A 27,729-nucleotide genomic window follows, 5' to 3' on the forward strand; every position below is an offset into this window, starting at 1 on the left:
GCTACTTCACCAGTTCCATATGCTAATGTCAATTTTCCTTCTTCTTTTCTTAATGGTTGGAGTCATTAATGGAGACTGGTTACTTTCTTTTGTCGAGGAAAACGTATAATTGGAAAGAAAAGTTAGCTTTACATATTTTTGCACTAATTTTGTAATTACGTTATACATGAATTAAAACTTGTATATTTGGGTATTATTAAAAAAATCCCTAATATATTTATATATATATAGGTTGAAACTTGAAAGGGAAGTGTAGGCGTCGTCGTGTCCTTTAGCCGAAAAGAAGAGGAAATTACGTGTGTGATAGAAGAGTAGACAGTTAAGTTACACCACCAATAATATATATAAATATATATTAAAAAAAAAACGGGGAAAGTGGATCTATTCTATTAATTCTATTATTCCCTATCCTATCCTGGCCTAACCGTCAACACCTTATTCTCCTCTCTTAATTCATCTCAACAGTTACAATCTTTCTCTCTCTCTCTCTCAAACCTCAAATCTTATGACGGTAACTCCTTAATCTTCTTCTTTCATTTATCATTCTCTACAATCTATACATGATTATCATGATCTCATATTCATTAAGATTATAAAATTTCCAATTTCTGGCTGTAATTTTCTTGTTTTGTATTGAACATATTTGAGCTTATTTAATTGCCCTTGTCTCCAATCATTTATATATATATATATATATATATATATGTGAGATTGTTCTTGCTCTTTATCGTACATATATAGCATTCTTAATCACGATTATACCAATTTTTGTCTTTGTCTGTCACCATTATTTATATATATATTTCAGTTTTTAATAATATTTATAATTCTTCTTCATGATTACAGACAAAAACAATAAAAGTGAGTAATGTCTCCTTAGGAGCAACAGACCAAGATCTAAAGGAGTTCTTTTCCTTTTCTGGAGAAATTCACCATCTTGAAACTCTAAGGTACCATTGCATTTAATTTAATTTGTTCTCTTAAACAAACAAACAAACAATTTCACAATTATTTATCTCTTAAATATATATATATATACATATATATATATATTTCAGCGAGAATGAGCGGTCTCAAGTTGCATACGTTACTTTCAAGGATCCCAAAGGAGCTGAAACTGCAGTTCTTCTTTCGGTGATGCATTACTTTCTTTTATAATTTCCTATTATTAAAGGCTCTACTTGTGTTAATCATATCTTCTATATATATACATATGTATGTGTGCCTTTCAGGGAGCAACAATAGTGGATCAGCCTGTCACCGTTGCTTTAGCTCCAGACTATAAGCTGCCATCTTCTATTGCTTCCCCTATTCCAACAGTAATACTTTCTTCTTCAACCACTCTTTTTTCATGAATGTTTTTTTTTAATATATATATATATGTATTGGTTTCTATTGGTGACTTATTTCATGACTCGATTAGGCTGGAACTGAGGAAACAATCCAAGGTGGTGGTGGTGGTGGCGGTGGCGAATCGGCTGTGAAAAGAGCAGAGGATGTGGTGATGAGCATGCTGTCCAAAGGGTTCACTCTGGGGAAAGATGCACTGGGAAAGGCAAAGTCATTCGATGAGAAACACCAGTTCACATCCACGGCCACGGCCAAAGTTGCTTCTCTTGATCAGAAAATAGGTTTCACTGACAAAATTAGTGCTGGAACAAGCATAGTGAATGAGAAAGTGAGGGAGATGGACGACAAGTTTCGGGTCTCTGAGAAGACCAAGTCAGCTCTCACAGTTGCTGAGCAGAAGGTGAGCAGTGCTGGTTCTGCCATCATGAAGAACCGCTATGTGTTAACAGGGACCACATGGGTGACTGGTGCTTTCAGCAGGGTCACCAACAAGGCAGCTGCAACAGCCTCAGGTGATGACATGGGCCCCAACGTCCCAAAGGAGAGCGCTTCAACCGAGCAGGAACATCATCAAGTGGATGATCAACCTTCAAAGCCTCCAACAAGTCCCCACGACCACAAGGTTTAGACTTAATCCTTACTCACACTACTATATATGTATTTTAATTATGTATAGGGGTTTCACAGTGTGATTGGTATCTTTTGTACAACAAGTGAAAATAACAATGATATACCTTGTAATTATATATATATATATATATATATATATGTTCATCACTTCTTCAGAATCATAATCTAAAAAAACGAACAATGTATTCTCTTCGAATGTTAAATTTATTCGTTTTTACCCTTGAAGCAGTAAGATATATTTTTTTGAGTAGATATATAGTTGCAGGTGTAAACATGGAGCAAGAATCTGAGGGATGAGTTTGGTTATTTACTGTAATAGACGGTAAAGCAAGTTTTCACTTTTCTTTGATTTATTTATGTTTTTCTTGTTGGCTGTCATAAAACGTGAAATTATATATGTTTTTTTTTTTTTTTTTGAATAGGTTTTGTGAGGAATGAGTAGTTTGTGAGTAACTGATTATAAAAAAAGAAACCAAGTTTAATGATTTACCAATATGGTTATCGTACAATTTCAATACATAATTAATCTCTCTTTATTGTCACATTATTTGCAACCTAATTTCGATTCACATAAATTTTTTATCAGTGCCAATAACTAACATGGTGGCCATTATTGTTTTTAAAAGACATATGGTAAGAATTGTTAGCCCTGCAATAGATGCACAAGCAGAGTAGTGCAGTGTTGAGTGACATTTGTGCCATGAGACTTGGGCATGCCTTGAGCTAGGGCCATGGTCTTAAGTAGGCTAACGACTTCGTGGTCAAAGCTAGAAGAATATGGCCCAGGATAGGTTTGAGCCAAGTAGAGATGTTGGTAAACATTCTGGCTATTGTGAGTAGCATATGTTCTACGTCTAATGCATAGTGGCACCAAGCACAGCTGGTACGCACATGCAAGGGTGTGAAGCTTAGTTGACATGCTTGGTGCACACAGGTAGTGTTACCCCCTTATTAGGCCAAGCGCACATAGGTGCGCGTAGACAGGGATATGCATGCGCAGGCGCGCGCATCAGGCAGGTGCACGTGCGTCAGGGTGCACATGCGCGCGCGCATGGGCACGGAGCTTGGGTCGAACGAACACGACCAAACCAAACAAATATTCCTTGGGCGGATTATGGTTGGAAAGTATCCTAGAGGGGTCTAGGATGTGAGGTTAAAAGGGCTTGAGGATTTGAGCTTGGGAAGGTTTCCAAAAATAGAAATATGTCTCCCAAGCAAAAATCATATAAGTTCCTGCGAGAGGGCTAAATCTCCATAATCCTCTTTATAGGGGGTGACCCTTGTGCCCCCAGGGAGGGTCTTCAGCCATGGCCTAGGTATGGTGTCTAGGCTATATTGAGGTGTTGCTAAGCTTCTAAAAACGTGGGAAATCAAGTGTTGGATTATTGGCGCCATATGGCGCTAAGAGGGGTGGTGCGCTCGCACTTGTGCGCACGCGCGTCTGACGGGTGGCGTGCTCTTGGGCGTCCACATGTTGACTGATGAAGGTGTCCCTACGAACAGGTGTGATTGGGTAGTTACACGACGGTTTTAGGGTTGATCTGAGGAGGGTCCACGTGGAACGTCATGACCCTTGAAGGAGAATCCAACAGTAGATGTCCCAAGAGCTTGGCTGGGCGACAAGTGTCTATCTGAGGGGCAAGTGGCTTGCCTGGTGGACGTGTTGTGTGCTGGTTGGTCCAGCAAACACCTAGGTGGTTGGGGTTGTCAACCATTGCCACTGTTGGCATATTATTTATATATCCTAGGTGCCTGAGACATTGGAGTGTGATGTCCAGCGCATGTATACTAGTGTTCTTTGTATTTTGTGAGTAATATATAAAGTTGGGAGAGGGCTCCCGTAATTGTGGTGTGTGCCTTTACTTGTGTTCATGCATGTTTATTTACTTGATACACGAGATTGTGTGAGTTTGTGATCCGATTACTGTTTGTGTGCGTATTAGCGTTGGGTTGGCTGACTAAGTTGGGGAACTCAGGCCATCACAGGAAAAAAAATACATAGTGTAGATTGACCCTGTGACAACTGGTATCAAAGCGGAGTTTCGTGTTGGGAAACTAGCAACAATGGTGACAATGGCAGAATTGAGAGAAAGGGTGGAACGACTTGAGGAATGCGTTGCTGATCCAGCGGATGACAACTCTGTCAGTTTGTTCATTCTCAGTGAAGAACATTCTGAGCAGTTGACTGTCTTGGGGAATGCTATCACGGATTTGCAGAAGGATGCCACTGAAAGGATCGGTGTAATTGGTCAGGCGATGTTTGAAATAGAGAGGGATTTGTTCGAGAAGATCAAGACGTTTTCTGAGGACGTCCTAGTTCTTTCACGGTCTCTGAAGGACCGAGCCATGGCGTTGGATGCGGATATGGTTTTGTTGAAGAGGGCTATGGCTAATCAGGGCTTTGAGTCTTCTGGTAGTTCCTCCATGGTCAAGGTTCTTGAACCGAAAACCTTTAATGGCAGTCATGATTCAAAGGAATTAGAGAATTTCCTTTGGGATGTCGAATAGTATTTCAGAGCCGCGAGGATTCTGGATTCTGAAAAAGTATCGATAACCAGCATGTATCTTCAAGGTGACGCTAAGTTGTGGTGGCGTACTAGAATGGAAGATGACGCTAGCGCGGGCCGTCCCAAGATCGAGACATGGGATGTCTTGAAGAAGGAGTTGAAAGATCAATTCCTCCCTTGTAACACAGCGTGGGTTGCGAGGGAGTCTCTCAAAAAGTTGAAGCACACCGGGACAGTAAGAGATTACGTTAAGGAATTTAGTTCCTTATTGTTGTATATTAAGAACATGTCCGAGGAGGACAAATTGTTCAATTTTCTATCAGGTCTTCAGCCGTGGGCACAGGCTGAACTTCGAATGCAAGCGATGATGGATTTACCCACGTCCATTGTTGCGGCCGAAAAACTGGTAGACTATAAATACACAGCCCAGACTTCGCAGGGTAATGCGAGTAAGAAGTCTAACACTGGTGGGAAGAAGAACAACAACAAACCCTTGGGTCCTTAGGGAGGACAGAGAAACGATGGAAAGAAGAAAGATGGTGGGGCAGGGAACGAATGGAAGGGTTCCTCCAACACCTCTGAAAATTGTGGCAAAGGAAGAAGTGGGGCTGTTTATTTGCCAAGGTCCTCACTTATCACAGGAATGTCCTTTAAGGGGCAAGGTGAATGCAATGGTTCCCCAGGAGAGGGAAACTGTGAGCCAGGAAGGACAACCCCAGATGAATCCTCTACAGTTGTTGAACGCTTTGACAACGGGTCCGACTACCCAATTTAAGGGGTTGTTGTACGTTAAAGCTTTTGTCAACGGAAGGGAAGTGAGAGCCATGGTTGACTCTGGTGCAACGAATAATTTCGTAGCACACCGGGAGGCGGAGAGACTAGGTCTCGATGTTGTTCAGAGTTCCTCTAAGTTGAAAGCTGTGAATTCAAAGGCGAAGTCGATACGGGATTCGGCAAGGATCACTTAGAAGGTTGGCTCGTGGGAAACAGAGAGCAATCTAATGGTGGTACCTCTGGATGATTTTGATTTGATCCTTGGAATTGAATTTCTAAGTGCGGCCAAAGCCATGGTGGCACCGCATCTTCATGGAGTGATGATATGCGATGAAACAAGGCCATGTTTCATCAAAGCTATCGTTGGGAACCAAAGTAGGGACAAAGGCATTGAACTGCAGTCGGCCAAGCAGTTCAAATCAGGTTTGAAAAAGGGAAATGAAGCCTACGTCGCGGCGTTGATAGAGATCAAGCCAGACCAAGTGGTTAAAGTACCAGATTCTATGGCTGAAGTGTTGGCAGAGTATGCTGACGTGATGCCGCCTGAGTTACCTAGGGAATTACCGCCAAGGAGAGAGATTGATCATAAAATCGAATTAGAACCAGGGACTAGGCCGCCGGCCAAGGCCCCTTACCGGATGGGTCCGGCAGAACTGGCTGAGTTGAGGAAACAGTTTGATGACTTACTCGACGCGGGGTTGGTACAACCATCCAAGGCTCCGTATGGTACTCCAGTTCTATTTCAAAAAAGCAAGACGGATCTCTGCGTATGTGCGTGGATTACAAGGCGTTGAATAAGGTAACAGTGAAGAACAAATACCCAGTGCCGAATGCTGCAGATTTGTTTGATCGGTTATCCAAGGCCACGTATTTCACCAAGCTAGACGTCAGGTCGGGGTACTGGCAAGTCAGGATCGCGTCGGGGGGACGAGTCAAAGACCACGTGTGTGACAAGGTATGGCTCTTTTGAGTTTTTGGTCATGCCATTTGGGTTGACCAATGCCCCTGCTACATTTTGCAATCTTATGAACGATGTTCTATATAAGTTTTTAGATCGTTTTGTGGTGGTTTACCTAGATGACATTGTCGTTTATAGCAATACTTTGGTTGAGGATGTGAGACGCCTGAGGCAGGTGTTCTCAAAGTTAAAGAATTCAAGTTGTATGTGAAGAAAGAGAAATGTGAGTTTTGCCGGCAGGTAGTCAAGTTTCTAGGGCATTGGGTTAGTAAGGGCAAGTTACGAATGGATGGGGATAAAATCAAGGCAATAGTTGATTGGCCGACTCCGAAGAAAATGGCAGAGCTTCGGTCATTTTTGGGGTTGGCAAACTATTATCGGAAGTTCATCAAGAGGTACTCAAAGAAAGTGAGTCCTCTAACAGATCTTCTGAAGAAGGACAAGCAATGGTGCTGGTCTGAAGAGTGCGCGGAAGCTTTTGAGAAGTTGAAAGTGGCAGTATCTTCAGAGCCTGTCCTTAGGCTCCCAAATTTTGAATTACCATTCGAGGTACACAATGATGCGTCCGACAGAGCATTGGGCGGAGTATTGGTGCAAGAGGGGCACCCAGTTGCATTCGAGAGCAGGAAGCTAAAGGATGCAGAGCAAAGGTACTCTACTCATGAGAAAGAGATGGCAGCAGTGGTGCATTGCCTAGATGTCTGGCGACATTACTTGCTGGGAACAAGATTTACGGTGGTCATCGATAATGTGGCCAATACCTACTTCAAGTCTCAGAGGAAGCTAACTCCTAAACAAGCACGTTGGCAGGAGTATTTAGCTGAGTTCGATTTTGTATGGGTTCACAGACCCGGGAGGCAGAATCAAGTTGTTGATGCTCTGAGCCAAAAAGACGTGGAGACTTACATTGCGGCGTTGTCTCAGGTTGAGACAACCTTTCTTAGCCGGGTGAGGGAGCAGTCCTTGCTCGATTTCGAATACGCCAAGTTGAAAGCACAGGTCACCGAGGGGGTGGTGCGAAGATATTGGCTAGAAGACGGCTTGCTATATGCCAAGGCTAGCAGGTTGTTCGTTCTGAAAAGTGGGGGGTTTAAGAACAGAAATGTTGCGGGAAACACATGATCCACAGTGGGCGGGGCACCCAGGTGTGGAATAGATGATGGCTTTGTTAGCTAGGTCCTACAGTTGGCCTAGGATGAAGGAAGACGTAAAGACGTATGTCCGAACTTGTTTAGTTTGTTAGCAAGACAAGACTGAAATAAAGAGGGAGGCAGGCTTGCTACAACCTCTACTTATTCTAGAGTATCCGTGGCAAAGCATCAGTATGGATTTCATTGTTGGGTTCCCGAACATTGAGGGAATGAGATCGATTTTGGTTGTTGTTGATCGTTTTTCAAAATATGGTATATTCATTCCCGCACCACATGCGTGTCCGGCAGAGGTGGCTGTTGGTTTGATAATGAAACATGTGGTGAAATACTTTGGTATTCCAGTTGATATCATTAGTGATAGATATTCTCGGTTTACGAGAAGGTTTTGGACCACTTTGTTTAATATGTTGGGGTCGGATTTGAAGTTTTCCACTGCAAATCATCCCCAAACAGATGGTCAGACCGAGAGGATGAATCCGCTACTGGAAGAATACTTGAGACACTATGTGACTGCAAGTTAGAGGAACTGGAGGGAGTTGTTAGATGTGACCCAATACTGCTACAACGTTCATCAGTCTTCAACAACAGGGATGAGTCCCACAGAACTAGTGTTTGGAAGACAGCCATTGACGCCACATGAGGTGGCAAAACAGAAATCTCAAGGTTCCTGTCCGGCAACATATCAGTTTGCGAGAGATAGGACCGAGTTGCTAGAACAAGCAAGGGATAGTCTCGCCAAGGCTTCTAAGAGAATGAAGAAATACGCGGACCAACGTAGGCGGGATGTAGAGTTTTCTGTTGGGGACAAAGTTATGTTGAAACTTACACCCCAGATTTGGAAAAAGGTGACAGATAAGCGTTACCACAAAGGTTTGGTACAGAAGTATGATGGGCCTTTCGAAGTTGTGAAGAAAGTGGGAGCGATGGCTTATAGGCTGAAGTTGACTGAAAGATTTAAGGTACACCCGACATTTCATGTAAGTTTTCTGAAGAAATTTCATGATGATGGTTCAGGTTCGAGGCAGCAGGCAGTACGAGCTCCTCCTACTGTAAGGAAACAATTCGAGAAGGAGATCGAGCGGGTGCTCGATCATAGAATACTTGGTGCCAGTAAAAAGAATCAGAGGACAAAGTATGTTACAGGGCCAATCTACACTATGTATTTTTATTTCCTGTAATGGCCTAAGTTCCCCAACTTAGTCAGCCAACCCAACACTAATACGCACACAAACAATACTCAGATCACAAACTCACACACTCTCGTTATCAGGTAAATAAACATGCATGAACATAAGTAAAGACACACACCACAATTACGGGAGCCCTCTCCCAACTTTGTATCTTTACTCACAAAATACAAAGAACACAAATGTACATGCACCGGACATCACACCCTGATGTCTCGGGCGCCTAAGCCATATAAATAACATGCCAACAGTGGCAATGGTTGACAACCCCAACCACCTAGGTGTTTACTGGACTAACCAGCTGCAACACATCCACCAGGCAAGCCACTTGCCCTTCAGATGGACACTTGTCGCCCAGCCAAGCTCATGGGACATCTACTGTTGGAATCTCCTCCAAGGGTCACGACATTCCACGTGGAACTCGCTCAGATAATCCCCAATAACTGTCGTGTAAGTGCCCAATCACACCTGTTCGTAGGGACACCTTCATCAGTCAGCATGTGGATGCCCAGGAGCACGCCACCCGTTAGACGCGCGCGCACACGCGCGCGCGCACAAACCCTCTTGGCGCCAATAATCCAACACATGATTTCCCACATTTTTCAAAGCTTAGCAACACCCAAATATGGCCTAGACACCGTCCCTAGGCATTGGCCGAAGACCCTCCCTGGGGGCACCAAGGTCACCCCCTATAAGGAGGATTCTGGAGATTTAGCCCTCTAGCAGGAACTTATATGATTTTTGCTTGGGAGACATATTTCCATTTTTGGAAACCTTCCCAAGCTCAAATCCTCAAGCCCTTTTTACCTCCCATCATAGACCCCTCTAGGCTCCTTTTCAACCAAACTTCGCCCAAGGAATAATTTTTTGGCTCGGTGGTGTTCGTTCCACCCAAGCTTGCGCCCATGCGCGCGCACTAACCTCCTGACGCGCGCGCCTGCGTGCGCACACCCCTGCCTGCGTTCACCTATGCACGTCTGGCCTGATGAGGGGGTAACAGACCTCCCCCACCAGAAGAACTCGACGTCCTCATCGAGACGTTTTGGAGATACGCATTCATCTGGTCCTCGATCTGCCACAAGGACACTGCTTTCTCCCAAGTAGCGTCAGCTACTTCCTCGCCCTTCCATTGAACCAGATACTTCGTCCTCTGATTCTTCTTGCTGGCACCAAGTACTCTATGCTCAAGCACCCGCTCGACTTCCTTCTCAAATTGCTTCCTCACAGTGGGAGAAGCTCTTACTGCCTGCTGCCTCGAACCTGAACCATCATCATGAAACTTCTTCAGAAAACTTACATGAAATGTAGGGTGTAACATAAATCTTTCTGGCAACTTCAGCCTATAAGCCATCGCTCCCACTTTCTTCACAATCTCGAAAGGTCCATCGTACTTCTGCACCAAACCTTTGTGGTAACGCTTATCTGTCACCTTTTTCCAAATCTGGGGTGTAAGTTTCAGGAAAACTTTGTCCCCAACAGAAAACTCAACATCCCGCCTACGTTGATCCGCGTATTTCTTCATTCTCTTAGAAGCTTTGGCAAGACTATCCCTCGCTTGTTCCAGCAACTCGGTCCTATCTCTCGCAAACCGATATGCAGCCGGACAAGAACCTTGAGATTTCTGCTTCGCCACCTCATGCGGCATTAACGGCTGTCTCCCAAACACTAGTTCTGCGGGACAAATTCCTGTAGCCGAAGACTGATGAACGCTGTAGCAGTATTGGGCCACATCCAACAACTCCACCCAGTTCCTCTGACTTGCAGGTAACATAATGTCTCAAGTATTCTTCTAGCAGTTGATTCATTCTCTCGGTCTGACCATCGGTTTGGGGATGATTTGTAGTGGAAAACTTCAAATCCGACCCCAACATATTAAACAAAGTGGTCCAAAACCTTCCCGTAAACCGAGAATCTCTGTCACTGATGATATCAACTTGAATACCAAAGTATTTCACCACATGTTTCATTATCAAACCAACAGCCACCTCTGCTGTACATGCATGTGGTGCGGGAATGAAAATACCATATTTTGAGAAACGATCGACAACCACCAAGATCGATCTCATTCCCTCAATGTTCGGGAACCCCACAATGAAATCCATACTGATGCTTTGCCATGGATGCTCCGAAATAGGCAGAGGCTGTAGCAAGCCTGCCTCTCTCTTCCTTTCAGTCTTGTCCTGCTGACAAACTAAACAAGTCCGGACATACGTCTCCACATCTTCCTCCATCTTAGGCCAACAGTAGGACCTAGCCAACAAAGCCATCATCCGCTCCACACCTGGGTGCCCTACCCACTGTGGATCGTGTGTTTCCCGCAACAGTTCTGTTCTTAAACCCCCACTTTTCGGAACAAACAACCTGTTACCCTTGAAGTATAGCAAGTCGTCTTCAAGCCAATATCTTCGCACCACCCCCTCGGTGACCTGCGTTTTCAATTTGGCGTATTCAGAATCGAGCAGGGACTGCTCCCTCACCCGGCTAAGAAAGGTTGTCTCCACCTGAGACAATGCCGTAATGTAAGTCTCCACGTCTTTTCGGCTCAGAGCATCAGAAACCTGATTCTGCCTCCCAGGCCTGTGAACCCATACAAAATCAAACTCAACCAAATACTCTTGCCACCGTGCTTGTTTAGGAGTTAGTTTCTTCTGAGACTTGAAGTACGTATTGGCCACATTATCGGTGACCACCATAAATCTTGTTCCCAGCAAGTAATGTCGCCAGACATCTAGGCAATGTACCACTGCTGCCATCTCTTTCTCGTGAGTAGAGTACCTTTGCTCTGCATCCTTTAGCTTCCTACTCTCGAATGCAACTGGGTGCCCCTCTTGCACCAATACTCCACCCAATGCTCTGTCGGATGCATCAGTGTGTACTTCGAATGGTAATTCAAAATCTGGGAGCCTAAGGACGGGCTCTGAAGATACTGCCACCTTCAACTTCTCAAAGGCTTCCGCACAGTCTTCAGACCAGCACCATTGCTTGTCCTTCTTCAGAAGATCCGTTAGAGAACTCACTTTCTTTGAATACCCCTTGATGAACTTCCGATAATAGTTTGCCAACCCCAAAAATGACCGTAGCTCAGCCACTTTCTTCGGAGCGGGCCAATCAACTATTGCTCTGATTTTATCCCCATCCATTCGTAACTTACCCTTACTAACCCAATGGCCTAGGAATTTGACTTCCTGCCGGCAAAACTCACATTTCTCTTTCTTAACACACAACTTGAATTCCTTCAACTTTGAGAACACCTGCCTCAGGTGTCTCACATGCTCTGCCAAAGTATTGCTATAAATGACAATGTCATCTGGATAAACCACCACAAAACGATCTAAAAACTCATACAAAACATCATTCATAAGGTTGAAAAACGTAGCTGGGGCATTGGTCAGCCCAAATGGCATGACCAAAAACTCAAAAGAGCCATACCTCGTCACGCACGTGGTCTTTGACTCATCCCCCGGCGCAATCCTGACCTACCAGTACCCCAATCTAAGGTCTAGCTTTGTGAAATACGAGGCCTTCGATAACCGATCAAACAAATCCGCAGCATTCGGCATTGGGTACTTGTTCTTCACTGTTACTTTATTCAACGCCCTGTAATCCACGCACATACGCAGAGATCCGTCTTGATTCCTTTGAAAAAGAACTAGAGCACCATACAGAGCCTTGGATGGCTGTACCAACCCCGCGTCGAGTAAGTCATCCAATTGTTTCCTCAACTCAGCCAGCTCTGCCGGACCCATCCGGTAAGGGGCCTTGGCCCGTGGCCTAGTCCCTGGTTCTAATTCGATTTTATGATAGATGGCTCTCCTTGGTGGTAATTCCCTCGGTAACTCAGGCGGCATCACGTCAGCATAATCCACCAACACCTCAGCCACAGAATCCGGCACTTCAACAACTTGGTCTGGCTTGATCTCTATCAACGCTGCGACATAAGCTTCGTTTCCCTTTTTCAAGCCTGCTTTGAACTGCTTGGCCGACTGCAACTCAATACCTTTCTCCTTAGTTTGGTTCCCAGCAACTGCATCGACGAAACATGGCCTTGTTTCATCGCATATCATCACTCCACGAAGATGCGGTGCCACCATAGCTTTAGCCGCACTTAGAAATTCAATTCCAAGGATCAAATCAAAATCATCCAGAGGTACCACCATTAGATTGCTCTCTGTTTCCCACGAGCCAACCTTCAAAGTGATCCTTGCCGAATCCCGTATCGACTTCGCCTTTGAATTCACAGCTTTCAACTTAGAGGAACTCTGAACAACATCGAGACCTAGTCTCTTCGCCTCCCGGTGTGCTACGAAATTATTCGTTGCACCAGAGTCAACCATGGCTCTCACTTCCCTTCCATTGACAAAAGCTTTAACGTACAACAACCCCTTCAACTGGGTTGTCGGACCTATTGTTAACGCATTTAACAACTGTAGGGGATTCATCCGGGGTTGCCTTCCTGGCCAACGGTTCCCGTCTCCTCGGTAACCATAGCGTTCACGTTGTCTTTCAAGGGACATTCCCTTGCAAAATGTGGGCCTTGGCAGATAAAGCAGCCCCCATTTTTTCCTTTGCCAAGATTGTCAGATGTGTTGGAGGAACTCTTCCGTTCGTTCCCTCCCCCACCATCTTTCTTCTTCCCATCATTTCTCTATCCTCCCTGAGAACCCGATGGTTTGTTGTTGTTCTTCTTCTTCCCACCATTGTTAGACTTCTTACTCGCATTACCCTGCGAAGTCTGGGCTGTGTATTTAAAATCTACCAGTTTTTCGGCAGCAGCAATGGAAGTGGGTAAATCCACCACCGCTTGCCTTCGTAGTTCAGCCTGTGCCTCATGCTCATAAGTATATTCAAATATATTGATTGGATATGGATGTCAACCCTCATCTTCCTATATGTTTGTTGTTACAACCAACATCCAACAACTCACTAAGGTTCACTTATTAGCCTACAACTCGACACTTGTTTCTAAAGTAAGCATGTGCCAAAGGAATGTGGATGGGACGGGTAGCACTTCCCTAGATAGTGTCTATTAGCTCCTCATCAGGCTACATGCATGCAGGTGCACGCAGATAGGGGTGCGCGTCCACGGGCTCACGCATTAGGCAGACGAGCACGCGGCAGCAGGCGCACACGCGCGCGCATGGGCGCACGGCTTGGGTCGAATGGAAACACTTAAGCCAAATTAATATTTCCTAGGTGGAACATGGACGAAAAGGATCCTAGTGGGGTCTAGGATACGAGGTTAAAAGGGCTTGAACATTCTAGTTTGAGAAGGTTTCCAAAAAGGGAAATATATCTCCCAAGCAAAAATCATATAAGTTCCTGCCAGGGGTTAAAGCTCTAGAATCCTCCTTAAGGGGGGTGACCTTTGTGCCCCCAGGGAGAGGGTCTTCAGCCATGACTTAGGGATGGTTTCTAGGCTATGTTAAGTTATGGCTAAGCTTAAAAAAGGTGGGAATCAAGTGTTGGATGGTTGGCGCCATGTTGCGATGTGCGTGCGCACCTGTGGTGCTCGCCAGAGCATACACGTGGTGGCTGTTGATGGTACCTTGTGAACAAATGTGATCAGGTGGTCACAAGACAGTTACTAGGGATTATCAGGAAGATGCATGTGGAGTATCTTGATCCTTTGAAGGAAGAATCTAACGGTGCTTGTCCCAGATGCTTGGCTGAGCGACAGGTGGCTATCAATTGGGCATGTAGCTTGCCTGAGGGACGTGTTGCAAGCTGGTTGGTCCAGCTAACACCTAGGCAGTTGGGGTTGTCAACCGATGCCTCCGTTGGCATGTTATTAATGTAGCCTAGGTGCCTGAGGCATCAGAGTGTGATGTCTGACGCACGAATACTTATATCTTTGTATTTTGATTAATATATAGAGTTAGGAGGGGATTCTCGTAAATTGTGTGTGCCTTTACTAGTGTTTGTGCTATTGTACTTACTTGATAGACGAGTGTGCGATGTTTGCTCAATGTTATTGTTTGTGTGCATGAAAGAGTGTGTTGTTGGCTGATTAGGTTTGGGTGACTTGGGCCACACAGGAAAAAAAATTATGGTGTAGTTTTGACCTTGTGACAACTGGTATCAAAGCCTAGGCTTCGTGTTGGGAACTAAGAAGCAATGGTTACTATGGAAGAATTGAGAGAAATGGTGGAAAGGCTCGAGGAAAGCGTTGGCACTCCACCAGATGATAACATTGTCAGTTTGTTCATTCTTGGTGAAGAACATACTGAGCAGTTGGTCGTCCTTGGAAATGATGTCACAGACTTGCAGAAGGATGCTACCGAAAGGATCGGTGTGATTGGTCAGGCCATGATCGAAATGGAGAGGGATTTGTCTGGGAAGATCAAGGCATTGTCTAAGGACATCTTAACCTTGTCATGTTCCGTGAAAGACCGGACCATGGTGCTGGGTGCGGATATGGCTTTTGTCACAGGGGCAAACTACACTATGAATTTTTTTCCTACGATGGCCTAAGTTCACCAACTTAGTCAGCCAACCCCACGCTAATACGCACACAAACAGTAACTGGATCACAAACCCACACACTTTCGTGTATCAAGTAAATAAGCAAGCATGAACACAAGTAAAGGCACACACTAATTACGGGAGCCCCATCCCAACTTTGTATATTACTCACAAAATACAAAGAATACTAGTGTACATGCACTGGACATCACCCCTCGATGTGTCAAACGCCTAGGCTATATAAATAACATACAAACAAAGGCATCGATTGACAACCCCAACTGTCTAGGTCATAGATGGACCAACCAGCTCGCAACACGTCCACTAGGCAAGCCACCTGTTCATTGGATAAACACTTGTCGCTCGGCCAAGCTTATGAGACAACCACCATTGGATTCCTCCTACAAAATGTGAAGATGCTCCATGTGGATACTAATGATAACTACAAATAACCGTCATGTACCCACTTGATCACATCCATCAACGAGGCACCATCATCAGCCAACACGTGGGTGCGTTGGCGCACACATACCCAGCAAGCGGCCGCACGCGCACCTGTGCGCACTCACATCCCTACTTGGCGCCATATGGCTCCAAATATCCAACACATGATTTCCCACTCATTCTTAAGCTCAGCCACCTCTAAACATAGCCTAGACACCATCCCTAGGCCATGGTCAAAGACCCTCCCTGGGGCACCAGGGTCACCCCCTCTAAGGAGCATTCTGGAGATTTAACCCTCTGGCAGAAACTTATATGATTTTTGCTTGGGAGACATATTTCCATTTTTGGAAACCTTCCCAAACTAGAATCTTCAAGCCTTTTTAACCTCACATCCTAGACCCCTTTAGGATACTTTTTGACCATACTCCACCCAAGGAATGTCAATTTGGCTCGGCCGTGTCCGTTCGACCCAAGCCCCGCTCCCATGCGCGCGCGCGTGCGCCTGCTGCCGCACGCGCACACCTGTCTGCGCGCCCCTACGTGCGTACAGCCTGATGAGGGCCTAACAGACCTCCCCCACCAGATGAACTCGACGTCCTCATCGAGATGCTTTGGAGATACGCCTTAACCTGATCCTCAAACTGCCATAAGGATACTGCTTTATCCCAAGTAGCATCAGCTACTTCTTTGCCCTTCCACTGAACGAGATATTCTGTCCTCTGATTCTTTTTACTGGCACCAAGTATTCTATGATCGAGCACCCTCTCGATCTCCTTCTCGAATTGCTTCCTCATAGTAGGAGGAGCCCGTACTGCCTGCTGCCTTAAACCAGAACCATCATCGTGAAATTTCTTTAAAAAACTCACATGAAATGTTGGGTGCACCTTGAATCTCTTGGGCAACTTCATTCTATAGGCCACCATACCCACTTTCTTTACAATCTCAAAAGGAACGTCATACTTTTGCACCAGCCCTTTGTGATAACGTTTGTCCGTTACCTTCTTCCAAATCTAGGGTGTTAGCTTCAACATCACTTTATCCCCAACCGAGAACTCTACATCTCACCTACGCTAGTCAGCATACTTCTTCATCCTTTTAGAAGCTTTGGCCAGACTATCCCTTGCTTGTTCCAGCATCTCCATTCTATCCCTTGAAAATCGATAGGCTGCTGGACAATATCCCTGGGACTTCTGTTTCGCCACTTCATGCGACGTCAATGGTTGTCTTCCGAACACTAGTTCAGCAGGACTCAACCCCGTTGCTGAGGACTGATGGACATTGTAGCAATACTGTGCCACATCAACCAACTCCACCCAATTCCTCTGGCTAGCTGTAATATAGTGCCTCAAGTATTCTTCCAATAACTGATTCATCCTCTCAGTCTGACCGTCTGTTTGTGGGTGATTTGCAGTAGAAAACTTCAAATCTGAACCCAACATGTTGAACAAAGTAGTCCAAAAACGTCCAGTAAACCGAGAATCTCTATCACTAATGATGTCAGTTGGAATACCAAAATACTTCACCATGTGTTTCATAATCAACCCAACAGCCACCTCTGCTAGACACGCATGTGGTGCGGGAATGAATATTCCATACTTTGAAAAACGATCAACGACAACCAAAATTGATCTCATTCCCCCTATATTTGGGAAACCAACAATAAAATCCATGCTAATGCTCTGTCACAGATACTCTAGAATAGGCAAAGGCTGTAACAAGCCTACCTCCTTTTTCCTTTCAATCTTGTCCTGTTGACAGACCAAACACATTCAGACATATGCCTCCACGTCCTCTTCCACCCTAGGCCAACTGGAGGACCTAGACAGCAAAGCCATCATTCTTTCCACACCTGGGTGACCCGCCCATTGTGGATCATGTGTTTCCCGTAACAATTCAGTCCTCAAACCCCCACTTTTTGGGACGAATAACCTGCTACCTTTGGAATATAACAAGTCATTCTCTAGCCAATATCAGCACACCACCCCCTCAGTGACTTGCGATTTCAACTTGGCATACTCAGAATCAAGAAAGGATTGCTCCCTCACCCAACTAAGAAAGGTTGTCTCAACCTGAGACAACGCTGCTATGTAAGCTTCCACGTCCTTTCGACTAAGAGCATCGGTGACCTGGTTCTGTCTTCTCGGTCTATGAACCCACACAAAGTCAAACTCGGCTAGATCCTCTTGCTAACGTGCATGTTTTGGGGTTAACTTCTTTTGCGACTTGAAATAGGTATTGGCCACATTGTCTGTCACCACCGTAAATCTCGTCCCTAGTAAATAATGGCTCCATACATCAAGGCAATGCACAACTGCTACCATTTCCTTCTCGTGGGCAGAATACCTTTGCTCTGCATCTTTGAGTTTCTGGCATTCAAATGCAATCAGGTGTCCCTCCTGCATTAGTACTCTGCCCAGTGCTCTGTCAGAGGCATCAATGTGCACCTCAAATGGCAACTCAAAATCAAGAAGCCTTATGACAGGCTTCGAAGACACTGCCACCTTCAATTTCTCGAAAGCTTCTATGCACCCCTCAGACCAGCACCATTGCTTATCCTTCTTCAGTAGATTCGTTAGGGGACTCACTCTCTTGGAGTACCCTTTGATGAACTTACGATAGTAGTTCGCTAGCCCCAAAAATGATCGAAGGTCCGCCACCTTCCTTGGAGCAGGCCAATCTACTATGGCCCTAATCTTGTCTCCGTCCATTCTCAGCTTGCCTTTACTAACCCAATGTCCCAAGAACTTGACTTCTTGGAGACAAAACTCACATTTTTCCTTCTTCACATAAAGCTTAAACTCTCTAAGCTTTGAGAACACTTGCCTCAGATGTCTCACATGGTCAACCAAAAGTATTACTATAGACAACAATATCATCCAAATAAACAACCACAAAGCGATCCAAGAATTCGTATAGAACATCATTCATCAGATTACAAAATGTTGTAGGGGCATTTGTCAATCCAAAAGGCATGACCAAAAACTCGTAAGAGCCATACCTCGTCACACACATGGTTTTAGGCTCGTCCCCTGGAGTGATCCTGACTTGCCAGTACCCCGATCTCAGGTCTAGCTTGGTGAAGTATGTGGCCTTGGACAATCGGTCAAAAAAATCTGCAGCATTTGGTACAGGATATTTGTTCTTCACTGTCACCTTATTCAATGACTTGTAGTCCACACATATTCTCAGCGATCCGTCTAGTTTCTTTTGAAATAGAACTGGGGCACCGTACGGTGCCTTGGATGGTTGTATTAACCCAGTGTCAAGCAAGTCATCCAATTATTTCCTCAACTCGACTAGTTCTTCCAGACCCATCCGGTATAGAGCCTTGGCCGGTGGCTTGGTTCTTGGTTCTAGTTCGATCTTGTGGTCGATAGCCCTCCTGGGCGGCAACTTAGGCGACATCAGATCAGCAAACTCTACCAACACTTCCACCACAGAATCGGGTACTTCCACCTCCTGGTCGGGTTTGATCTCTATCAGCACCGCGACATAGGCTTCATTTCCCTTCTTCATGCTTGATTTGAACTTCTTAGCCAACTGCAGTTCAATTCCTTTGTCCCTACATTGGTTTCCAACGATAGCTTCAACAAAACATGGTCTTGTCTCATCACATATCATCACTCCTCGAAGATGCGGTGCCACCATGGCTTTAGCCGCACTCAAGAACTTAATTCCAAGGATTAATTCGAAATCATCCAGAGGTACCACCATCAAATTGCACTCGGCTTCCCACGAGCCACCCTTCAATGTGGTGCCTGCTGAACCATGTATCAGCTTCGCCTCTAAATTAACAGCCTTCAATTTTGTGGTACTTTGAACAACATTGAGACCCAATCACTCTGCCTCTCGGTGTGCTACAAAGTTATTCGTTGCACCAGAGTCAACCATGGCTCTTACTTCCTTCCCGTTGACAATAGCCTTGACGTACAACAATCCCTTAAATTGGGTAGTTGTTCCCATTGTCAAAGCGTTCAACAACTGTAAAGGGTTCATCCGGAATGGTCCCTCCTGGCTCACGGCTTCCCTCCCTTGGGTAACCATTGCATTCACCTTGCCTTTTAAAGGACATTCCTGTGCATAATGAGGGCCCTGGCAAATAAAACAGCCCCCACTTCTTTCCTTGCCATGAGTGTTAGAGGCATTGGAGGAACCCTTGCATTTGTTCCCTGCCCAACCCTCATTTTTCCCTCCATCTTGGTCAAGGCCTGACCAATCACACCGATCTTTTCGGTAGCATCCCTCTGCAAGTCCATGACAACATTTCCAAGGACGGCCAACTTCTCAGTATGTTCTTCACCAAGAATGAACAAACTGACATTGTTATCATCTGTTGGAGCGCCAATGCTTTCCTCGAGCCTTTCCACCATTTCTCTCAATTCTTCCATAGTAACCATTGCTTCTTAGTTCCCAACATGATGCCTAGGCCTCGATACCAGTTGTCACAAGGTCAAAATCACACTACGAATTTTTTTGCCTGTGATGGCCTAAGTCAACCAACCTAGTCAGCCAACAAAACACTCTTTCTCACACACAAACAGTAACGCCGAGCAATAACCACACACACTCGTCTATCAAGTAATTACAATAGCACAGACACTAGTAATGGCATACACAGTTTACGGGAGCCTCCTCCCAACTTTGTATATTAATCACAATACAAAGATACATGTGTTCATGCGCTGGGCATCACACCTTGATGCCTCAGGCGCCTAGGCTACATTAATAACATGCCAAAAGAGGCATCGATTGACAACCCCAACCACTTAGGTGTTAGCTGGACCAACAAGCTTGCAACACCTCCCTCAGGCAAGCCACATGCCCACAGGATAGCCACATGTCGCTCAGCCAAGCATCTGGGGCAAGCACCGTTGGATTCTTCCTTAAGAAGATCAAGACACTCCACGTGGATCTTCCTGATAATCCCTAGTAACCATCTTGTAGCCACCTGATCACATCTGTTCACAAGGTACCATCAACAACCACGACGTGTATGCACTGGCGCGCGCCACAGGTGCACGCGCACATTGCAACATAGCGCCAACCATCCAACACTTGATTCCCACCTTTTCTTAAGCTTAGCCACACCTTAACATAGCCTAGAAATCATCCCTAAGCCATGGCCAAAGACCCTCCCTGGGGGCACAAGGGTCACCCCTCTTAAGGAGGATTTTGAAGATTTAACCCCTTGGCAGGAACTTATATGATTTTTGCTTGGGAGACATATTTCCCTTTTTGGAAACCTTCTCAAACTATAATGAGAAGCCCTTTTAACCTCGTATCCTAGACCCCACTAGGATCCTTTTCGACCATGTTCCGCTGAGGAAATATTAATTTGGCTCGAGTGTTTCCTTACAACCCAAGTCGTGCGCAAATGCACACGCGGGCATCTACTGCCGCACGCTCCCTCGCGCGCACACCCATGTCTGCGCGCACCTATGTGCGTGTAGCCTGATGAGGGGCTAACAGTACGAGATTATGTGAAGGAATTTAGTTCCTTGTTGGTGGATATAAAAAATATGGCTGAGGAGGACAAGATGTTTAATTTTCTATCAGGACTTCAGCCTTGGGCACAGGCTGAACTGAGAAGGCAGGCGGGGACAGATCTTTCCACGTCCATCACTGCTGCCGAGAAACTAGTAGATTACAAGTATACAGCCCAGACTTCCCAGGGAAATGCTAGCAAGAAGTCGAACGGTGGGAAGAATAAGAACAACAACAAGCCTTCGAGTCCCATGGGAGGACAGAGGAATGAGGGGAAAAGGAAGGAGGGTTGGGCAGGGAACGAACAAAAGGATTCCTACAATGCCTTTAACAACCATGACAAGGAAAATAGCATGGGTTGCTTTATTTTCCATGGCCCACATTTGGCACGGGAATGTTAGTTCAAAGGAAAGGTGAACGTGATGGTTTCCCAGGAAAGGGAAGTTACGAACTAGGAAGGACCGTCCTGTATGAACCCTTTACAGTTGCTAAACACCATGACAACAAGAACGACGACCCAATTTAAAGGATTGTTGTACGTCAAGGAATTTGTGAATGGGAAGGAAGTAAAAACCATGGTGGACTATGGTGCCAAGAATAAATTTTTGGCACACCGAGAGGCGGGGAGACTGGGTCTCAACGTTGTTCAAAGTACTACAAAATTTAAGGCTGTGAATTCAGAGGGAAAGCCGATACAGGGTGCGACTGGCATCAAATTGAAGGTTGGCACATGGGAGGCAGAGTGCAACCTTATGGTGGTGCCTCTTGATGATTTTGATTTAATCCTTGGAATAGAGTTCTTGAGTGCGGCGAAGGCCATGGTGGTACCACATCTCCGAGGCGTAAATATATGTGACGAGAGAAGTCCATGTTTTGTCGAAGTAATTACTGGAAACCAAAGTAAGGATAAGGACATCGAACTGCAATCTTCTAAGAAATTAAAATTAGGAATGAAGAGGGGAAACAAAGCCTATGTCGCGGCACTGATAGAGATCAAACCGAACTAGGTGGTGGAAGTACCCGATTTTGTGACAGAAGTGTTGGGAGAGTTTGCTAATCTGATGCCACCAGAGTTTCCTAGAGAGTTGGCGCCTAGGAGGGTGATCGACACAAGATTGAGTTGGAACCAAGGACTAGGCCGCCGACCAAGGTCCCTTACAGGATGGGTCCTACAGAACTGGCTGAGTTGCGAAAACAATTAGATGAGTTGCTTGACGATGGGTTAATACAACCATCTAAGGCCCTATACGGTGCCCCAGTTCTATTTCAGAAGAAGTAAGACGGATCACTGAGAATGTGTGTGGACTAAAGGGCATTAAATAAGGCGACGGTGAAGAACGAATACCCGGTACCAAATGTTGCGGATTTGTTTGACCGACTGTCCAAAGCCACGTACTTTACCAAGCTAGACCTCAAGTCGGGGTACTAGCAAGTCAGGATCGCTCTAGGGGACGAGTCTAAAACCACGTGTGTGACGAGGTACGACTTATATGAGTTTTTGCTCATGTCTTTCGGCTTGACAAATGCCCCTGCCACATTTTGTAATCTGGTGAATGATGTTCTATATGAGTTTTTGGATCGTTTTGTGGTTGTTTATTTGGATGATATTGTTGTCTATAATAACACTTTGGTTGACCATGTGAGACATCTGAGGTAGGTGTTCTCAAAACTAAGAGAGTTTAAGTTGTATGTGAAAAAGGAAAAATGTGAGTTCTGTCGCTAAAAAGTCAAGTTCATGGGACATTGGGTTAGCAAAGACAAACTAAGAATGGATAGGGACAAGATCAGGGCCATAGAAGATTGGCCTGCTCCAAAGAAGGTGGCAGATCTGTTAGGAGTGTGTCCTAAAAGCATGAAAAGACATTTGTTTTTTCTGTGAATAAATAAATACAATGGTTTATTATTATTGTCATATTTAGATTGTTAAATTATTGTTTGAATAATTTTGTAAATATCAGAAAAATTCCATATTCATTATTGAGGATGTGATCTTGTATTAGTACGAGAGAATTAAGATCACATGAATGAATAAAAATAGTCAACAACAACAAATTAAATTTATGGAATTCTTTAATTGGAGTTGCAAGTACAGTTTACTGAGTATCATAATGATACAAATAATCTAGATTCGGATTATTGATGTAGTAAGACATCTCGGTAAAGGTGCTTTATATAATATGATTATATATGACATGGACCGATGTGAATTAAAGTCTTTATCCAAAAACCATTTAACAATAAAGACTTGTAATTCATATCATAACTGATGATCATTTATAGATCAACCTAAATCCTGAGTGTTCATGAACTCCTGTTCATGTTTATTAAATCTTTTGATTCATTCGTTAAGGTCTCTTCAAAGAATGAGGCTAATGACTTTTGTTTTGGAGATTTAATATCATGGATGGTTGGGAACATGTATCAACAATACGGAATCTAATATTTCCTAACGGATCGTATATTAGTTCCCTTAAAGGTTAATTCTGGAACTGAATGATTTTGAGCTCAAATCTATAATTAGATTATAGATTAATTATTCACTAGTGAATTAATGGTACTTAAGGAATAAGAAGTAAATTAGAAAGGTTAAATGGTAATTCTTCCATTCTAATTTATGAACTAATTAATTAGAGGGTTGAACTATTGTAAGATGGTTATATCAATGGACGACTTAAGAAAAAGATTTCTGTAAAAGTATATCTATAACATAAAGAGTGCAATTCTGAATTTATAGTGGAGTAATATCAGAATTAATAAATTAACTATTATAATTAAAGAGTTTAATTATTTAGTTTCAATTTATTGGAGCTTAATGTTATAGGTCCATGGTCCCCAGAATGGCTCAAACAATCACTGTCAAAGGCAAATACAAAAATGGGCAAAAATGACTTATGTGATAAGTAAAATATTTTTCTATGTATCAAACATAATTATTGTTTAATTATGTGTAATTAATTAATTAAGAATTAATTAATTATTTGATTTAACAAAAATATAATTAATTTTGAATTAATTTATTTTTGGGATTTTTGGTATTTAAATAATAATAAAAATTGGGAAAAATCACATGCCTTCACATGCATGTGGTACACGTGTGGCACAGTGCACAGGCACTGTGCCACACGCATAAGAGATAGACTTGGTCTCTTGATTCCACAATTTTAGTTATTTAAATATTAAATAAATAATGAGATATTTTGATTTGATTTAAATATTATTATTTAATCAAAAATCTAATAACTGATCAGCTATTTTGAATTTGTTTAAAATAACAAATATTTTAATATATTGGATATTATTAAATATGGGATATCAGTTTTCAAAGAACGTAAGTTTTCAGGGATAGAAAAATATATAGGATTCTCTCAGAGAAAAAGATCAGTGACAAAAACAAAGGTCATTGTTTTTCACAAAACCTAGGTCCAAACTTTATCAGATCTCATGTGTTGAGAATATCTGATAAATAGTTATTGCCTATTATTTGTATAGCGAGCCCACACTCGTTCTGGAGAGTCCAAGAACTTTACTTAGCTAAGATAGATAATAGTATGATAGTATTTATAGCATTATCTTTGTAACTGGGGATTTTTGGTTCAGACCGGGAATTATTTGGACACTCATAGCAGTACTTATAGATTTTCTAAGTTTAATCTATAGTTTAAGAATATTAAGTATAACCTAAGGTTTGATTAAAGTGACTGATATTAAGGATTATATTTATTATACTATAAGGTTTAGATATCAACCAATAGGATTTTAAGCACATGTTATGAATGGTGATTAAGGATTAAGTATTTTTGAGGATTAAATTTAATATGGAGTAAAGTTTGAATGTTATAGGGCCAGTCAGCAGCTTTGAGTACGTTGAGGGCTTAGTCAAGGCTATTTACTCCATTCAAACTTAGCTAAAAATGTGTAATTTCGTGTTTAAATATTCAGCGAGTGCCGATATATCGCAGCTATAGGGGGCGATATGTCGCAGCACGTAGATACGGAAAACACGAAACGATGCACGGTCGCCTCGGGCATACTGGCCCAGGCGATATATCGCCTACAGGGGGCGATATATCGCCTCCTTCAGCATATGTTCATTTGTTTTTGAATTCTTTTCCTTTCAGCCATTCAAACTTCTTCATAAGTCCAGCATCTTTTGAACGAGTCTTCAGCCTCTGCTGAACGATTATTCAAATGATTTTCACTTAAAAAGCCATTATTTTTATTCAAGTAAAATCAAGATATTTTCATTCCCAAACTCTTTAAATAGGACCTAGTACCCAGCCATTATTCACCATTTGCTCTAAGTTCAGAAGCTGCTAGTGTTAAGTGAGAGTGAGAGTGTAAACACCTGGTTTGGGGAAAAACTATAAGCTTAAACATCATAAGCTTATCAAACACTTTGGGAAGTGAGGTTCTATAGTGTTTCGGTTGAGGTGTAGATTGGTCTTTCAATTCTTTGAGGTAACCAAAACTCTAGTTCATTTCTGTATTATGTTATTTTCTTCCTCATAGTCTTCTACTCAATCTCTAACCTTAATCTTCATTTTGGTTAGGCGATCTAAGTTCTTGAAGCACATAAGTTTGGTAAGTGTGACTTTTAATGGTTTAGTCTTTCCATCCCTTTCATTTCATCTCCTTTCTTCTTTAGACTCACTCTTTCTTATGGTTTTAGGAGTGTTCCAAAAAGTCCCAACTCAGTCCATTATATCCCGGTAACTTTGGTAAGGAAAATAGGCTAGAATCTATATGTTTATGTTTATGTTATCTTATGTGTTATGTTGTGATATGATATGAGTATGTTATGAATATGTTGTGCATGTGTTTGTTGTAGGCTTGGGCTTATGCCCTATTTGACTAACAAGACCCCAAAAAGATTGTGGGCATATGCCTATTTAGCTGGTAGGACCCCACTAATCTCATGGGCATAAGCTTGTTTAGTCTATGGGACCCCAAGTAATAATGGCCATTATAATAAGTGTATTATGTGTTATGATATGTCTTTACGTTATTATGAAATTATGTTTATGTTTATGACTATGTGTTAGATTTTTCCTTGCTGGGCATTAGGCTCATTCCTTTCTGTTTATGTGCAGGAAAATAAGCTTTAGAGGCGGTAAGATTCGTGACGCTTGGAGGATGTGTATCGATGGTGAATGGAGTCAAGGGGCCGAGCATTATTCGATTCGAGGATGTAGTCTTGTTTATGTTTTTATGGTTTTAAATGTATTTTCCGCATTTTCTATGTAACTCTTTTTAATTTTTAAGTTATTTTGTTTTAAAGACAATGGGTACCCATATCCTACTTATTTTGTGAAAGTAAACTTTGTTTCTACAAGTTTCTGATAAATTATGGTATTTTCGTAAAAATGTAAGTTTTATGTATAGTTTCGTTAATGGTCCAAAAAGTCTAGAGTAGTGGGTCATTACAGTTGGTATCAGAGAAACGGTTCTTTTGCATGAAGTTCTCCTCGATACACACGCTCAAAGCTCCGAATCGGACCGCCAAGTAAGTGTTTAAGTTACTAGTTATGTTACTTATGTGTATAGCTAACACTTTTAGTGTTTATGTTTTCAGTTAAGAATGAACGGAGCTTTAAGCAATGAGGATATCCGAGCCATTAAGGCTTTAAAAAGAATAAGGGAGCCAAGAAACACCGTAGGAGCACTAGAAAAGATCACTCGAAGATTGATCTTGTTCCACAAAGAGATAGGTCACCTTAAAGAGTCTAAGCAAATCATGATGAGAGTTGCAGAACAATATGTCCTAGTAATTAGGCTTTTAAAAGATTTTCCTTCAGCAATTTTAACTTTAGAAGAAATATGGGAGAATATAAATAATGATGATGACTTACAAGCAGCCCTAAGATATTATTCTCTCATACTTAAGTTCACCTATGATTTAGAGTTTCAATTCACTAATGAGCAACAACATAGGATCTTCTTGAATCTTCCCCGAGGAAATTTTGAGGCTCAAGACAATGATGATTATAAGGAGATAGATAATGATATGCTAGATGAAGGATCGGACGTAGAAGATCCCGATTTTTAAGAATAGCTAGTTTTTTCATTGTTTGTTTTGTTTATTTCTTTATTTTATGATTGTAATAAGTGAAAATTATTTTTTCCAAATTAATTTCATGTTATTTTATCATCATGTATGAGTTTGATTTTATTTTCGCAATCATAATAAGTAATAAATAAAATAAATAATGACTAAGTTCAGTGAAGGTGGATACAAATCAATGAACCAAGTTTCCTTATTGAGAGTTAGGGGGCCTTAGTAGTGGGAACGATTTTACTGATCCCAGCCCTCCCTCAATATGGTTAACTTTGGAACAAAGATAAGTTTCGAGCCTGAGAATTAAGTCATATAGGATGATTAGAAACACACCTAGAAAATAAAGATGACTTGTTTTTCTAAGTATAGAAACCCACTCTAATAATAAATAAAGACCTATATAATTTTTCATAAGAAGTCATAATAAATAGGTCCGAGAAATGTTTGTTTTAGAATAAGTTTTTGCCTTAGAGCCTATTAGGGTAAGTTCTAACAAGTTCTCGACTGTTAGAACTTTTGGTGAAGATGTCGCTCCGAAGATCTGCACGCACCAACGGAAACGCCTCCAACGTTGTTCCAACGACCAATGATGCCCTACAGTTCGCAGAAGAGGAGTGTGTGCTACTACTAACCTCAACACGCCAACATCGCCAGCTAACAACACCGCGGAAATCGCTAGACGGCAACAACAAGTCGAGGAACTCTTGCCGCAACAACGTCAACAGGC

At 43.0% G+C, this 27,729-nt stretch overlaps 1 protein-coding gene across 4 annotated transcripts; it reads left to right on the forward strand.

Annotated features, from left to right (window-relative positions):
• The first annotated feature begins 373 nt into the window (after nt 1-373).
• LOC133798750 (binding partner of ACD11 1-like) lies at nt 374-26,207 on the forward strand. Of its 4 annotated transcripts, XR_009875992.1 has the most exons (7): nt 374-511; nt 847-950; nt 1,059-1,134; nt 1,233-1,319; nt 1,424-1,972; nt 2,246-2,302; nt 26,038-26,206. XR_009875992.1 is itself a non-coding variant. In XM_062237214.1 (6 exons), the coding sequence occupies exons 1-6, from the start codon at nt 506-508 to the stop codon at nt 2,249-2,251; spliced, it is 834 nt and encodes a 277-aa protein (XP_062093198.1). In that variant the 5' UTR covers nt 374-505; the 3' UTR covers nt 2,252-2,522. The 4 variants fall into 4 exon arrangements, 3 of the variants coding, with proteins under 3 accessions (XP_062093198.1, XP_062093199.1, XP_062093200.1); XM_062237214.1 differs by lacking the exon at nt 26,038-26,206 and having other exon boundaries at nt 2,240-2,522; XM_062237215.1 differs by lacking the exon at nt 26,038-26,206 and having other exon boundaries at nt 2,246-2,522.
• The last annotated feature ends 1,522 nt before the right edge of the window (nt 26,208-27,729 follow it).

Source organism: Humulus lupulus, chromosome 8 (assembly GCF_963169125.1).
Source record: "Humulus lupulus chromosome 8, drHumLupu1.1, whole genome shotgun sequence".
Taxonomy (NCBI): domain Eukaryota; kingdom Viridiplantae; phylum Streptophyta; class Magnoliopsida; order Rosales; family Cannabaceae; genus Humulus; species Humulus lupulus.

Coding starts and splice junctions, on each gene's coding strand:
- LOC133798750 (XM_062237216.1), top strand. Junction 951..1,058: donor CACCATCTTGAAACTCTAAG/GTACCATTGCAT, acceptor TATATATTTCAG/CGAGAATGAGCGGTCTCAAG. Junction 1,135..1,232: donor AAACTGCAGTTCTTCTTTCG/GTGATGCATTAC, acceptor TGTGCCTTTCAG/GGAGCAACAATAGTGGATCA.